The sequence below is a fragment of the Macadamia integrifolia genome, unplaced genomic scaffold (assembly GCF_013358625.1).
Source record: "Macadamia integrifolia cultivar HAES 741 unplaced genomic scaffold, SCU_Mint_v3 scaffold954, whole genome shotgun sequence".
Taxonomy (NCBI): Eukaryota; Viridiplantae; Streptophyta; class Magnoliopsida; order Proteales; family Proteaceae; genus Macadamia; species Macadamia integrifolia.
The window spans coordinates 113727-130397 of NW_024870597.1; the positions used below are offsets into that span (position 1 = coordinate 113727).

Below are 16671 nucleotides of genomic sequence, written 5' to 3' on the forward strand. Positions count from 1 at the left end.
TATGATGTCTCACATTCCATTGGTTTGTATAGGTGGGTTGAATCCAAAGGGCTGATAAGGTCTAAGGTTTGGAGTAATATTCCCACGTTGTGCATTATATTTGTTATTGGGGCCTTGGCTAGCTAGCTGGTCCATGGCGCAGTTTGGAGGCGGTAGCCCTAAGAAAAATTTCCTGTGCCATATGGGTATTTTAGTAAACTACCTACATAAGGTTTCCATATATTTGTAGTAAGGGTCTTTCTCTAAAATCAATCTGAGAGAGGTGTGAGAACAAGTGACTATAACCCTATTCTCTATTGATAGTCAAGGAGATCTCATCTCGTAGAAAATCTTGCCGAATCACATTAATCCATGTGTGTGATTGCATGATTACTGTATTTTTTTTTTTTAATATATAATGAATGAAAATTATATATTGGATGACAATTGTCATGATAATCTTTTTATTAAAAAAATAAAATAAATAATAAATAATCTCTTACAAGATAATCACTAAAATAAGAGTCAAACCTCTTTTATTATCTCTCTATTATTTGACACCAACTTATAGTGAAGCAGCTCCTACGTTATATATGGACATTAGCTAGCTACTCCTTCCCATTGTGAATTGCTACGTCTTCAATGGCGCTTGCAAGAAGCTGCTACAGCAACAATGGTGGGCTTCTTGTCTTAGTGGTTCTTCTCTCTGCATTAGGCCTAACTCCTACAGCCAATGCAGCTTCAGATGTAAGTGTTCTTTGATTTCCAATTCTCATTCTTTCTATCACATATAATGATGGCCTATAATATGAATATTTTTTTTTTTTTTTTTTAGCAGTGGGTAAACCATGGGAAAGATCTATATAACAGCAGATATGCATCAGAAGAGGTTGTGATAAGCCCAGGAAGTGTTAAGAAAATGGAGTTGAAATGGCAATTCTTTGCAAAAAGTGTAAGTGCAACACCTTCCATATTTAATGGGACACTCTATTTCCCAAGCTGGGATGGAAATATATATGCACTTAAAGAGAGTGATGGATCTGTGGTGTGGGAGAGGAACGTTGGTGAGCTTACTGGACTTAACGGAACAGGTATTACCGGGTCGAGTGTGTCGTTCGCCAGAGCTACCCCGACAGTCACCGGAGACCTTCTCATTATCGGAATTTATGGTCCTGCTGTTGTTATTGCGGTTGAAAGAGCAACTGGTGATCTGGTCTGGTCAATTAAGCTTGATAGCCATCCAACAGGTCTTATTACCATGTCTGGGACAGTATACAATGGGTTAGTAACACTTGTATTTTTCTTTTTTCTTAAAAAAAAGGACGTACCCAATGCATAAGGCTCCCGCCACTGCAGGGTATGGGTAGAGAGTGATTATATTGAACCAATATCTTCACTTTTTCTAGTGGCAATACATGGGTTGTGGAGAGACTCATCCCTTTGTTCTCAGTAAGGCTTGTATTGGGGATGTGATGTCTTATATTACATTGCTTGTGTAAATGGGTTGATTTGGAAGGATTGTTAAGAATTTTAGTGCTTGAGGCATGGAGGAATCAACCCACCTTGAGCATTACTAGGACTTCCGCGAGCTAGTAGGTCCATGGTGCGGTTTGCGATGGCAGCTCTAGTAAATTACCTATTTGCTATATATTTGTAGCAATAATTCTTTATTTAAAATCTATCTGAGAGAGTTGTGAGGATCAAGGGCTATAATTCTATTTTCCATTAGTAATGAAGTAGATCTCATCTCACCGTGGATGTAGAAAATCTTGTCGAACCACGTAAATCCTTGTATACAATTGTATAATTGTTTATTTGTATATATATTCCGTTCTTTTCTGTATCGTTTTAAATTCTTGTTTCTCTACAGCTTCTGTACTTCAGTTTAGATATATGATTGACTGTCGTTCTACAGATCTTTCTATGTGGGAACATCTTCATTAGAAGAAGCCCTAAATGCCAGCCAATGCTGCACTTTCCGAGGTAGCCTGTCCAAATTAGACATCCAAATAGGCACAATATCATGGCAAACCTATACTCTACCAGACAATGGTGGTCAATTGGGAGGCTATGCAGGAGCTTCAATATGGGGAAGTAGTCCCTCCATTGATGTAATCAGAAACCATGTTTATGTTGCAACTGGAAATCTCTACTCTGCTCCACAATATGTAAAGGATTGCCAAGCAGAAGAGAATATCCAAACAACCCCAACTCAGTCAGACAAGTGCATTGAGCCAAGCAACCATGAAAATTCCTTCTTGGCCTTTGATATGGACATAGGAAACATCACATGGTATAGGCAACTAGGTGGGTATGGCATATGGTTCTATGCTTGCAACAATCTTTCAACACCCAACTGCCCACCTGATCCAAACCCAGATGCTGATTTTGGTGAGGCACCCATGATGCTCACCATATTTGTCAATGGAACTAAATGTGATATTGTAGCTGCTGTGCAGAAAAGTGGTTATGCTTGGGCTTTGGACCGTGACACCACTGACCTCATCTGGGGTACTGTAAGTTTTTTCTTTCTCATCTTTTTTTTTTTTTTTTTTTTTTTTTTTTCATACGAGATCTGGGTTCTTGTAATTTATAAGCTCTATGATCTTGTTACATTGCTGATGGCTATTCTGAAGATGGAGATTTAAGCTTTATTTGTATTTGTTTATTTTTCATTCAAGAATGGTGGGACATTAATCCTATACAAAGGGTTGTCTTATACTTCTAATGGAAAGGACTATGTTCCGGAGTGTGAGGGCTGCACATATACACTAGTGGGGGACGGGGGAATGAAATGATTTCATGGAAATGTCTACCCCATTGATGCTTCCACGTGCACTTCCATTGACTTGGCCTCACACTGGTGCAGGGGTCATGCTCCCAGACAGATAACTCTTCCCATTTTTTACTATATACTTTGCTATTCTTAATTTTGTTGTCACCATATGTGCAGTTTGCTGGACCAGGTAGCTATCTTGGAGGAGGAACCTGGGGAGCAGCCACAGATGGTTTGAGGGTATACACAAACATTGACAACGGTAATCAAAAGAATTTCACCCTTACACCATCTAAGCAAAACACAACAGCAGGAGGGTGGGTGGCAATGGAATCTCTAGCAGGGATTTGCCTACTAGAGATTCCTCTAAAGAGATGCTTGTCTAAATGACCATGCCAAAATAAACTTTGTTTTATCTTTGTTTTATGAATTATTATTGTTAACGTTTTAGTCTATTAGTAACAATCCAATTTATAAGCAATAGAAAAATAATATATCCTTTTGAATTGGGTTTTCCAAAGGTCACAATGGACGGACATCAGTTCACTATAGCTCATTGACACCATATGTTAGGGGGAAAATATATAAGGAAAGGGGGGGGGGGTTACATCAGGACCCTCTCTTCCTTTATCAAGCGGTGAAGGAAAAGTTTGTCGTAACCTTTTTATGTATACAACTTTGACATATAAGGTTAAATAGTTATGAAAGAATTTCACGAAAAAGGCATGAACCCATCACGTGCCCCTTTGTACAAAATATTGACAAGGGAATTATAATATGTTTACAACTTTGACATATAAGGTCTAAATAGTTATGAAAGAATTTCAGGAAAAAGGCCTGAACCCATCACGTGCCCCTTTGTACAAATTATTGAGAAGGGAATTATAAAATGTTAAAAGGGTGGACCATAACCCTCTCTATTCCCTCGGCAACCACCCTTGACAGCTCAGACTCTCATTCTTTCTTCTTCAAAAGGGGACTCTCTAATTAACTGTTTGACTCCGCTCCAAATATACACAACCATGGGTTGAGATGGATTGAATTGAGTTGGGTTCAGGTTGATTACACTTTGAGAAAGGTATCAGATACTTCAATCCACCCGTTTAAACCAGATTTTAAACCATAGGTATGCTAGATAAGTCATAATACAATTTCCCAAATCAATATATGAACCTCTTTTCATTCTCTTACAATTACAATATGGGACTAAAATTCCCTTCCTCCCACACAAATGCTTTACTTAAAAACAACTTTCACGAGATCATAGATTCAAACCTTGAAGGAGACACAACAATCAAAACGTTTTTTCAAAGAACAAAAGAGGGGAATTCTGAAACTATGTTTTAAAGACATTTAAAACCAACAAAGTTACAGTATGGTTTCATGATGCCATTCTTCATCTCATTCTAGTGACACGTAATGGAATACTATTTTAGAAAAATTATAAGATTACTCGTATCTTTCCTTTAATTAAATTACTCAAAATAACTTGGATTAGTTACAAGATACTCAAAACCTGAAATTTCATTGACTTAAATCAACTTGTGAGGCAAAACTACAATAATATGGTCAAGTGGTGATGTGACCCCTCTCTAATCCCCATTTGACCTCTCGCGCTGTATTATTGAAATCATAGAGAACATGAGTTCCTATAGAATCTCTTTCAAAAGTGCCTTAGGGTGTGTAATAGAATTAGGAAATAAAAGGGGTACCGTCCATAATTATCTGGTAGCATATAAACTAGTCAAAATGGTTCAGTACTTCCTGTGGGTATTCTCTGAGGCATTGAAATTTCAGATGCTGATTGATTAATTCTTATGTAAGCTTTTACGGAAAATTAAACATATGAATCGAGGGTGATGTTAATAATATGTCCATAAACGAACTTTAAACACCAACCAAGTGGGCATGTGATGAATAGAGGTGCCCAATGGAATTAATCTAGAGATTCCTTCGAAGAGGTGGTTGATAAAGACCTATGCCAAAACAAACCATATGCTAAGATTTATTATAAGAATAACTCTAGTTCATATTATAAATAAGTCCAATAGGTAACTAAAAAATAGAAATTACCCTAAATGAAAAATTGTATTGATTTAGATATTTTACTGAAATACAATAAGAAAAAGGCTGAAAACTGACATGCATTTCAAATTTCTAAATGATATTTAAATATATAAAAAAAAAAAGGTACCTAATAGCGTGTACCTACGGCAAGACACGCTACCATCGCCAACAACAATAACAATCATATCCTTATTCCAACTAAATGGGGTCGACTACATGGATCTGAGATAGAAAAAATAGTAAAAATACACAACACAAAAGAGTTAAAATAAAGAGAGAAAAGTGGTAAGAGAAGAAAATAAAGCAGTAGTCAAAGTAGCATCACATCCCCTACAAGGGTTGGCTACATGGGTCCTTGTCTTCCACAAAACTCTACCCATGGTCATACTTGAATCGAGCACTACTATATGCATATCTTTTCTTAGTACTTTTCAATTGTCATTTTAGACTTGCCCCTATCTTTTCTAACTCCTTCCAATTGAATCAGATCACTCTTCCTTATTGGGGCATCCTATGTCTCCGTTGCAGATGGGCCTCAACCTACTCTTGCAGAGCTTGTCTTGGATTGGTGCAACCTTCAACTAGTTTCTAATACCCTCGTTCCTTACTCTGTTTCTTCTAGTCTTGTCACATAACCCTCTCAACATCCTCATCAGTGCCAAAGACATAACGGATGCAAAAATACCATGCTTGCCCTCCCATTGGTCATGGGCGCTAGTATAAACATATGCTATCGAGTAGCTTTGTTTTGTCCCATAGAATCAAGAAGATGAAACAAACATATATTTTGGCGGATTTTTTTTTTTTTTTTTTTTTTTTTTTTGAGTCTTATAGATCTAATTACAAATGATAAGTTTCATTTTTTTTTTTCTTTTATTATTTATAAAGGAAGGAAAAAAATAATTTATCTTTTGTCATTTAAATGCATTCATGGTCGATTCCAAAATGGGTTCTGAGAATTGGAATTGGGTTTGCCATTCCCAATGAGAGGGTAATTAATTGCTCCCTGCTTTTACAAAGTTATTTTGCATTTGAAGCAGCTTTAAGTTACACTCTATGGTGTCAATCAGTATGGAAGACAGCTAAGTCTTTTTTTTTTTTTCTTTTTCTGGTGTTGGGTGGGGTTAAAATGGAATACAGCTAAGTTACTCCCTAAATTGGACAATACATTGAAATCTCCCAACCAAAAACAGGAGAAGCTAATTAAGAAGCCACAGACACCACAGACAGGCTAATTAAGAGCCTACAGACTCCCAATTTCCTTTTGAGCCATCTTTATTTGATAACTAATTAAATTTATTTTCCATAAAGAGAGAATTTTGAAATTCTATCTAAGATGGAAGATAGATTTAATGGGAATTAAAGATAGATTTTCCCCCTTTCAAGAACAGTTTTGGTCCTTTTGAAATCTCAATCGATCAAAAGTGTCGTGTTAACAAATGTCTCTAGTTCGAGTCTCCCTGATCTATTATTCAGGTCCACCTGACTTTTGGATTACATGTTATTAACTCCACCAGAAACCTAAATCTTGAGTTTCTTTATTCAGGTTTTCTGTTCTGTGATTTTGTACCTGTTATTCCATTTGGTTCTGATTTTTCTCTTAAGAATTGAACTCTGTATAGCCTACTGTTTCTGCATCTAGAAAACTGATAAAATTTATGTTAGAACCTGTAGCATTCTCAAATCTCAGAGAGAAAACTCTCTCCTAGCAGAACCTTAGATAGAAGGGATCCACAGAAAACTCGTTCACTGTTAATACATATTAAAGAACTTCACTAGACATCTTAACCCAACTCAAACTGAGCCTTCTCCCAACAAAATGGGGTTGGCTACATAACCTTGTTTTCTGCTCTGGTCATTTTCATCCATCAACCGTCAAACCAATTTTTTGGTGTGTGAGATTTTTTAAAAGTAGTTTTAGGCTCACTTGATGCATACCCATAGCTCCACATGAATAAGAGTATGTTGTGCAGGGAAAGCCACAAAGGATATAACATTCTTGTGGTAGGAGCCATATGGCGAACCAATAGATAATGAATTGCTTTGTCCATGGCAGCAAGAATGTCTGATGAAGTAGATTTTTTTTTTTTTTTTTTTTCATATCTTATGATCTAGGACACCTTGTACATGGCTATCCTGGCCTTTATTGCTACACTTCGAGCTGTGCCATTTGCAAATCCAAACAGACTTGCATGTGAGACCTCTGCACCAACAGCATTTGAAGCAGTAGGTTCCATGGTTAACTGAATCGTGTGCAGAGGAATAGTCATGTTTGCTGATAGCAATGTCAAGTGGACCATGAATTGCCTCCATGTCACGGGAGAACATTCTCACACTGATCAATTTCTTGTTGCAGCAGCTATAGTTGAATTGCTCTCCTTCTCTGCCCTCTCCATTCCAATGTGGTGGAATGAGTCCAAGTCTTTGGTCACTTAAGCTTCTGCTTTCTGGCCAAATTCCAATGTCAACGAATCTTATCACAACATCTTCCCCATAGCCAGTCTCTGGTCAGATGCCATAATTGGAATTGAGGCCAAGAAACCCAGGAGAGCAGGTGGTGTGAATCTAAAATGCATCTGAGTCTTCATAAACAGAGACAATTCCTAGAACGGCAGAGAGCTTCAAAGGCTCCTCGGCTGTAAGCTTCTCATGGAAGTCAATTTGGGAGGTTCCATTGATTCCAAAAGTGCAGAGTACCTATAAGCTTGGGTTGTATAAACAGAGGGTCTAATATTGTTTGTGTGGATAATGTAAGGTCTCGCCTTGTTGGTCTTTGATTTGAGGGATGGGTAGATTAGAAAACTGGAAGGAAAAGAGAATGAAACAGGAGTTGTTTATAACAGTTACAGTCCAAATTTATCAAGTCACTTTACTGATTTTAGTAACTATTATAACAGTTACGCTCCAGATTTTACACTCCAGATTTAACTGATTTAAGTCATCTTTTATAGCAGTTATATTACAGGATTAAACTAGACCATTAGATTACCTTGTAATTTGTCATTGTAAAATAATAGAACAATATATAACTTATAGAAGCTCTCGCTCTCCCCCAACGTAGCCTCATTTAGAGTGGAATAGCATAACAGGATTCATGTGGCTGATCCCAAGTAGATCAGTTAAGACTTAGTCATTTGAGTTCATTAGAGTTATTTTCAATATCACAGTACAACTCCATTGGAAATAATGAAAAATGATGCAGCATAGGGTCATGGATCATTTAGCTGGTTAGTGCAGGCTTTTGAAATAGTAAGACTGGTTTGTTGGTTGTAAGGATAAGTAAGAGGAACACATTTATGTAAAGTCCCACAGGGTAGTTGAGATGGAGTTTAAAAGAAGGTTGACTAAGGAAGAGGACTATTAGTAAGTCATATATACTGTGAACACAGTGTCTTGAGAATAGCTCAAACTAATATCATTTCCTAAAATCATTGATCAAGTTCTCTCTGTTAAAGATGAAAAGATGGATTCTAGGATTTCAGAAACAGCAAGTCCTACTCTCATTACTATGTCATTCCCTCAATAAATCAATCAAGTGCACGAGGCTGTTCCCACTGCAGTGTTTAGGTAGGGTCATAATTAACGTATACAGTCTTACCCCCTCTTTGCCAAAAGGTTATTTGCTGACTCACATTGAGTCTCAATGGAAAAACCTTACTGTTAATCCTATAGATGAAACTTGATAAGGAAAGTGAAGATTCTTGATGACCAAACTCACCTTGGGGTTAAATTGAAACACTAAATCTATAATAGGGAAGCAAACATTCCTTTTGGAACATGCCCTTAATTAATTGACCTTGATATTTTGTAAGCCATGTGAAATCATTCTCATATCGTTTATGTTAAGTAATTGGACTTTGGAAATTGACACATTGATACCTCTGTAGCCTCATTTTATTAGGGTGTTGGGACTTAGGAACTGAATTGGTTAATTAGGTGGGAAAAAAAAAAGAATTGGCATCTTTATGGGATTGGGTTTTTTGTGGGCATGGGAGGAAGAAGATCTTCTTCAATTAATTGAGCATTCAATTAGTGATCCAAGGGCTAGAAGGACATAAGGAGGCATGCTCATGTATTGGGATGCATGTCGGGGGTCCTCTCAATGCTTTTCACGATTTTGGGACCCAATTAATTAGAAATGATAGCTGAATCACAGATGGGATAGAGCACTTATCACTCTTGACTACAGTCTCCTACTACAATCTCCAACAAGCATTAGGATCCTCTCCAACGACCCGACCCAGTCAACGATCATTGGATGATGGATCTGCATCCTCTCCAACTGTCTCGCATGCATGCAGCCCATCTCTCTCTCTCTCTCTCTCTCTCTCTCTCTCTCTCTCTCTCTCTCTGGGACACATGAAATGATTTATCTGTCCTCCTGTAAACAAAACCGTCCGTCTCATCATTCCTCATGGGTTCCCTGGAACACTTGCTCAGAAGACCCTCTCTCATCTTAAGAATTCTAAAAACTAAGAGCTGCTACTGAAGGAGGAAAAAATATACATTCAATTCCCATTAAAATATATTTTCCATCCTAAAAAGAGTTTCAAATGTCCACTCTCTATGGAAAATATGTTACGTTTTGATAAGTTGCCAAATATAGAGGGTTCTGAAAGGATTGTGATTTGATTTTGGAATGTTCAAGATACCTCTTTGGTAATCCAGAGTATTGTATTTATAAAAATCTTTACAGAGAATTTACAATGAGCTAAAATACGTAAATACAGTTAGAGAGATAAGGATGAATGGTACAATAGAAAAGATAAGAATGATTTGAATTTGAATTCAAATTCAAATGTTTAAGATAATGACCCACGATTTAGTCAATCTAATCCCAAATTATTATCTTCTAATACCAAATTATTCTCTTCCAATTTACTCTCTTGTCTATCATCCCCCCTCAAACTTTGGGGCCGTAGCCACAGTAGTTTGGAGCGTAGCTAATGGAACTTGGCCATTGGGAGACCTTTTGTAAATATATCTACAACTTGAGTCTTGGAGCAGACAAACTTCACTTGAACCTTATTTGTGACCACAAGATCCCTTACAAAATAATAGTCGACCTCTATATGCTTTGTTCTGGCATGAAGAACTAGGTTCACTACCAGTTGAATAGCGGATTAGTTGTCACAATAAACCAATAATGGTTTTGTTATTGGCACCTTCAAATCCTTTAAGAGATAGGATATCCATAGTAATTCAAAAAATACAATAACAGCCAGAGACTTGTATTCTGCTTCAGTACTTGATCTTGACATAGTGGGATGCTTCTTGGATGACCAAGAGATTAAGTTGTTACTAAGATATGTGCAGAATCCACTAGTGGAGCATCTTGTGTTAGGGCAACCAACCCAATCCGCATCAGTATAAGCACCAATGAGATTGAGTGAACTTGGCTTGAATGTAATTCTAGCTCCTGTAGTATGTTTGACATACCTTAAGATTTGTTTGACTGCATTGTAATGGTCAGTGGTTGGGCTATGCATGAATTGACAAACTTGATTTACTGCATATGATAGTTCTGACATTGTCATAGTCAGATATTGTAAAGCCCCAACCACTTGACGATATTCATGAGAATCAGATAATTTTTCACCAACATTTGCGGAAAGCTTGGACCTAGGTGCTACCGGTGTGGTACACGATTTACAGTGTGTCATGCTGGTGCTTTGCAGAAGGTTAATAGCATGTTTGATCTGACTGAGCCTCAGACCTTCTTTTTTACATTTGGCCTCGATCCCCAAAAAATAGTGTAAGGTGACAAGATTAGTCATAGCAAACTCTTTGCTAAGTTTCTGTATGACTGTGGAAGTTAGGATGTTATTATCACCTGTTAAAATGATATCGTCGACGTATAGCAATAAGATGATGAGCCTTGATGTTGACTGAAAAGTAAACATGGAGGTGTCTGTCATGCTTTGAATGAACCCTTCAGCTAGCAAATAATTATTGAATCTTTGAAACCATGCACGAGGTGGTTGACATAGCCAATAAAGAGCTTTTTATAAATGGCACACATGAGAGGGTTTCTTGGTATCAACAAAACCGGGTGGCTGGTGCATATAAACATTTTCCTCTAGGGTATCATTTAAGAAGGCGTTTTTAACATCTAATTGATGTACCTTCCAAAAGCGTGACACTGCAATTGCCAGAACAGTGCAAATTGTGGTTGCCTTCACAACTAGGCAAGTGTCATTGAAGTTAAGTCCTGATTGCTGGTTGAACCCTTTAGCAACAAGCCGTGCCTTGTACCTTTCAATTGAGCCATCACTCTATGTTTTGACCCGATACACCCATTTGCTTCCAAGTATATTCATGCCCGGTTAATGTGGTATCAATTTCCAAGTTTTATTTTTCATAATAGCTTGGTATTTGACATCCATTTCGGCAACCCATTTAGGTTCTTTTGAAGCAACCTTGTATGAAGTAGGTTTTGTGAGGGTAGGGTTTATGGTAGTAAGAAATGCTTTGGGTGTTGGATGGCAAACTGTGAGAAGGAGAAATTTTGGTTTTGGGCATCAGGAACCTATTTTGCTGTGGGTTACCATTGTGTGAAATGGTGGTGGTTGTTGGGGTTGACTGGGCTATGGCGGTGGTTCTTGTGATTGTCTTGGACTGAGCTATTGTGGTGGATCTGGTTGTGGTGTGGGGTTGGTTGGCTTGTGGAATTTCTGTTTTCGCTTGTGTGTGTTGTGGTGTAAAGGAGTTTGGTAATGGGGTGGGTAGGTTAATGGTGTTACCATTAGTTGGCTCCTTTTGTGAGGAAGGGGTTTTTTAAATGGAAAAAAAATTCTTATTGAATGTGACATGGCTTGATATGTAAACTCAATCAGTGGGAATGTGCAAACAACGATATCCCTCGTGATTGGAACTGTAACTAAGGAACACACACTCTAGAGATTTGGGAGAGAGTTTATCCACACGGTATGGCTTTAGATTTGGAAAATATTGACACTCAAAGACCTGAAAAATTGAGTAATCATGAGAGATTTGCAAAAGAATTTCATGAGGGAATTTATTCTCTAAAATTGGAGTTGATAACCTATTAATGATGTGAACAACTGTTGTCAACGATTCAAGCCAATATGTTTTTGGCATACTAGCTTGAATCAAGAGAGATAAACCCATTTTTGTTATATGCCGGTGTTTACGTTTGGCAAGACTATTTTTCTCTAGTGTGTGAGGACAAGAGATGCTGGAAACGATTCTACTAAGGGTGTTAATCGGTTCGGTTTGGTTTGGTTCACATATATTTTGGTTGAAACCATAATCGCACCATTTACTAAACGGTTACACTTTTTAAAACTGCAACCATTTAGTGAACAGTTTCGGTTTCCACAGTTTTTAAACAGTTTCAGTTTCATGGTTTAAAATGTTTTCGATTTCGATTTATTCCATACCATTTCTAAATGGTTAGTTGATGAGCACATTTATGTGTGACATCTAAGGTAGTAAAACATGCATTTTACATATTTAGAATGGAGCTACGTTGGGTTTTACTCTCTTTTTGCAGGTTTTATATGTTCAAGACCTTAAGTACTATTGGGCACTATATCTCCAATTTTACACATAAAGAGGTCCTATTTCTTTTCATGGTTGCGAAGAGGACAAAATTCCGAGCAAGATGGACGTGTCCAATTAAAAGTACATATTCGTTTGGTTACTCGTACAAGTGATTATTCTTTTCAGGCCAGAAAAAGAATAATGGATCAGAACTGAACCGAGATGCAGAACCAGCCTGTTTGCAATTGCCTCAGAGGTACAAGGAATACTCCAAATGCCAACAAGGATCGATGGACCACATCCTTAAGTGATTGAAGATTCGTTTTTGGTAACAACAACTACCTAGTGTAGTTGGCGAGCTATGGTGTGCAAAATTCCCTTGCTCACCAAGAGGTCTCAAGTTCGAATCTCATGGTTGTTTGTTTTAGAGAATTTTGTTGAAGATTTTCTGCTTTTCACTCACTTAAAGCACTAAGGGCATGGAGGGGATTTCCACATCAAATTAAAAGCAAGGTGATGAGCACATTTATATGTGAAATCTAGGGTAGTAAAACATGCATTTTACATATTTAGAATGGAGCTACCTTGGGTTTTACTCTCTTTTTGCAGGTTTTATATTTTCAAGGCCTTAAGGACTATCGGGCGTTATATCTTCAATTTTACATGTAAAGAGGTCCTATTTCTTTTCATGGTTGCGAAGAGGACGAAATTTTGAGCAAGATGGACATGTTCAATTAAAAGTACGCATTCGTTTGATTACTCGTACAAGTGATTATTCTTTTCAGGCCAGAAAAAGAATAATAGATCAGAACTGAACCGAGATGCAGAACTAGCCCGTTTGCAATTGTCTCAGAGGCACAAGGAATACTCCAAATGCCAACAAGGATCGATGGACCACCTCCTTAACTGATTGAAGATTCGTTTTTGGAAACAACAACTACCTAGTGCAGTTGGTGAGCTATGGTGTGTAAAATTCCCTTGCTCACCAAGAGGTCTCAAGTTCGAATCTCATGGTTGTTTTTTTTAGAGAAATTTGTTGAAGATTTTTTAATTTTCACTCACTTAAAGCACTAAGGGCATGGAGGGGATTTTCACATCAAATTAGAAGCAAGGAAAATCGTGGAAGGGTTCCTGCGCAAGAAGAGAAGAAAAAAAAAAAAGGAAAGAAAAAAAAAAGGGAGAAATAAAGATTGTCCAAATCTTCTCTCTCCTCCACATCATCACCAAAATATTGTCCAAATCATACAAAGCAAGAAGAAAATCGTCCCTTGGAGGGAGAAAAAGAAGAGAAATAAATTACAAAAAAAATGGAAAGAAAATAAGCAAAACAATTATGGGAAATTTCTCCAAGTTTATTTCTCTCTTCTCTCTCCTCCATCTTAGCACTTTTGGACTCAAAAGATCTTACTATCAATTGTGGGTTTCTCTCTTTTAGGAAAGAGAAATTTGTTACTCTACCTCCCCATTCCCTATAAATACAACTCATGTAAGAGGAGGAGAGACAATTCATTCTTCTTCTAGTTTTTTTTTTTAGTTGCTCTCTCTCTCCCTCTCTCAATCTTTATTTTAGTTCTCCCTATATTTTGCTTTAATCACTTGGTAATAGTTTTTTTTTTTTTTTTTTTGCTAGAAGATCATGTCTTAAAAAAGAGAAAAGAAGAAAAAGAATGTACATGGAAAAAAGAACAAGTTGTATGGAATTAGTTGAAAACTAATCCACCTTTGGCATTGCCATCAGCGGAGAAGAAATCAAAACTAAAAACCAGCCAAACCAAAAAATAGACAAAGCAACAAAAACACCATTATTTAAAACGGTATCTAGGCCGATTGTGCCTATCAACATCTAACCACATGGCAACTAGCACAGGCCAAGAAGCTACTAGAGAGGACTCTTCCAATTTTGCAGCAGACTTTACAAGAAAATCAACCACTGGGTTAGCTTCACGAAGGCAATGAGTAATCTTCCAGGTTATGGACTATAGGTACAGGCCTAAGCTCATCCACCTCTGACGCACATACCATGGGACTTTCCATTGAGAAATAAGAAGAATCACGACCACCGAGTCACACTCAACCCATAATTGGGTAATATCCAACGCTCTAGCCATTTCCAAACCATAAATAATTGCTAGCACTTCAGCTTCAAAATTTGTGTACACTCCCAAAAATTGTCTGAAGGATTGTATCACCTCAACCACTTTTGTAATAGTTTTTTATGTCAATTAATGCAAGCACTCTTTTGTTCTTATTCAGCCTTTTTATGTTTATGATTTATGCAATTGAGTTGTAATTTTTTAAGTTATAGTTCTAGGCTTAGATCTAGGTGACAAGATCATGAGCCGTGGAGCAATTTTTTTTTTCAAGTTTAAGCATTGATTCAAGTAAGTAGGCTCCTTCAGTAGTCTTTTCTCCCCCCTCTCATTCCCTCTTCTGACTATCCTTTCTTTCTTAATTTAGGATTTTTATTTTCAGTCGTTATATTATTGCTATTCCTTTCCCCCAAGGTTCATGGCTAGTGTATGTGTTGGCTTTGCCCCTCCTAGCCATAGAACCATCAATTTATTGTTTTTATTTTAATTATCTCCCTTTCCCTAAAGCCAAGTAGAGCAACCCTTGTAAGAGTGACTCTCTGGTCAAGTAGGGAAGCTCATATTATAATGCATCCCTCGGGCTAAGTAGAGAAACCTACTTGTGAGTCCCTCTCTAGCTTTATCCCCTTTCTTTTACTTTATTTTTATTTCAGTATTTTTTTTCCTTTATTTATTTTATTTATTTTTTTTAGTTGCGTGGGTTGTTTATTTTCAGTTATTTATTTATTTAATTTTAATTGCGTGGCTTGTGTCTTTAAATTCTTAGATGACGAATGGTTAGGACGTTATTTTAGATACATATATTTAGGACGGTAATTAGAATTAGATCACAACCATTAATCGGTTCGCTTTTGCATTATTAAAAGAAATAAAAAAATAAAGTGGCTGCTCTCCCTGTGTTCGACCCATAGCTACACTGATCTGTATGCTTGCGGTTACATTTTAAATCTTAAACAAGTTTTTGGCGCCATTGCCGGGGAGACAGTTCCATATTATTTTTCACTTTCTTTTGGTAAATCAGAGTGCTTTGTTTGCTTTGTTTTTTATTTTTTCTTTGCTTTTATTGAATTCCTGAGTAGAACAACTTGTAATAATAGTTGTATCAGTGGAGGTTGCCATGCCTCACAGTATGATAAAGATAGGTTTCGCCCTGTAGCAGTACCTCAGGAATTGACCTGAGCAACCCCGGATCCCTGTCGGTAAGCTCCCAAAAAGCCAAAAAAAAATCATAAAAAATCATTAAAAAAAAGTTTTGCTATCCATTCTTTTGTGCTTGTCTTACTTTAGTTGCGGGTAGTTTTCTGTTGCATGAGTGTTAGGTGGGTACGTAATACTAAGAATCGGATAGAAAGAAGAGATCCAACAAGTAGTGACCCAATACATTTGCTCTCTTTAAAATCCTTCAATATGAGAGACCAACAGCAAAACCCTTCACCTAAATCTCTGAAAGATAGGTTCTACCCTGCTAGAACAACCCAACCTTCCTGCATAGTTCTACGACAAGCCCAAAGCAATAATTTTGAACTCAAATCTCAATACATCACTTTGTTACCCCACTTCCATGGGTTGACCTCTGAGGATGCATACCTATTTCTAAGGGAATCTGAAGAGGTATGTGTTCTAAATAAGATCCAACAACTTTCCGATGATGCTGTTAAGCTTAGGTTTATCACTTTTGCATTGAAATACCAAGCTAAGAAGTGGTTGTATGGGTTACCCACAAATTCTATAACCTCATGGGAACAGTTCACAGTTGTCTTCCTTAAGAAGTTTTTCCCAACTCACAAGACCAATAAGCTTAGAAGTGATATCCTTCAGTTTAGGCAAAAGCCTAGTGAGTCATTTTCCAAACTTATGGAGAGATTCAAGGATCTACTCCAAGAATGCCCTCACCATGGCCTAGACCTATGGCATTTATGTCAAATAATTTATGAGGGTATTGATTACCCAACTAAACAAATGATAGAGTCTATGTGCCTTGAGGGATTCACATCCTTTACAGATGAAGGAAAGGCATGGGAATTCTTACTTGACTTAGCTGACAAAACCCGTGAGTGGGAATCAACCCAAGAGAGTGAAAGAACCATAGGAGGAAAAGGATATTTTGTGGATGGCATAGTAGCCAAGGAAGCCCATTTGGATAGCCTAATCAAGAGGATTGAGGCTATTGTTCCTAGAGAGCCATCATCAGTCAATTTGGTTAAGATTTGTGCTTGGTGCCAGTCCCCTGGACATGTCATAGAAGAATGCCCC

The 16671-nt window shown here is 37.4% G+C and overlaps 1 protein-coding gene and 1 non-coding gene across 2 annotated transcripts; one reads left to right on the top strand and one right to left on the bottom strand.

Moving 5' to 3' along the window:
* Positions 1–605: 605 nt before the first annotated feature.
* On the top strand, positions 606–3145 carry LOC122070617 (polyvinylalcohol dehydrogenase-like). The gene is made up of 4 exons (XM_042634808.1): positions 606–726; positions 818–1260; positions 1895–2495; positions 2933–3145. The coding sequence occupies exons 1-4, from the start codon at positions 622–624 to the stop codon at positions 3143–3145; spliced, it is 1362 nt and encodes a 453-aa protein (XP_042490742.1). The 5' UTR covers positions 606–621.
* A 13067-nt stretch (positions 3146–16212) lies between these two features.
* Positions 16213–16319, bottom strand: LOC122070622. The gene has a single exon (XR_006137873.1). It is a non-coding gene; the product is annotated as a small nucleolar RNA R71 (small nucleolar RNA).
* Between the last annotated feature and the right edge of the window lie 352 nt (positions 16320–16671).

Excerpts from the sequence above, each read along its gene's own strand:
- LOC122070617 (XM_042634808.1), top strand. The coding sequence starts at position 622 with ATGGCGCTTGCAAGAAGCTGCTACAGCAACAATGGTGGGCTTCTTGTC. Across the intron at positions 727-817 it reads CAGCCAATGCAGCTTCAGAT|TGGGTAAACCATGGGAAAGA; the intron begins GTAAGTGTTCTT and ends TTTTTTTAGCAG. Across the intron at positions 2,496-2,932 it reads CTGACCTCATCTGGGGTACT|TTTGCTGGACCAGGTAGCTA; the intron begins GTAAGTTTTTTC and ends CCATATGTGCAG.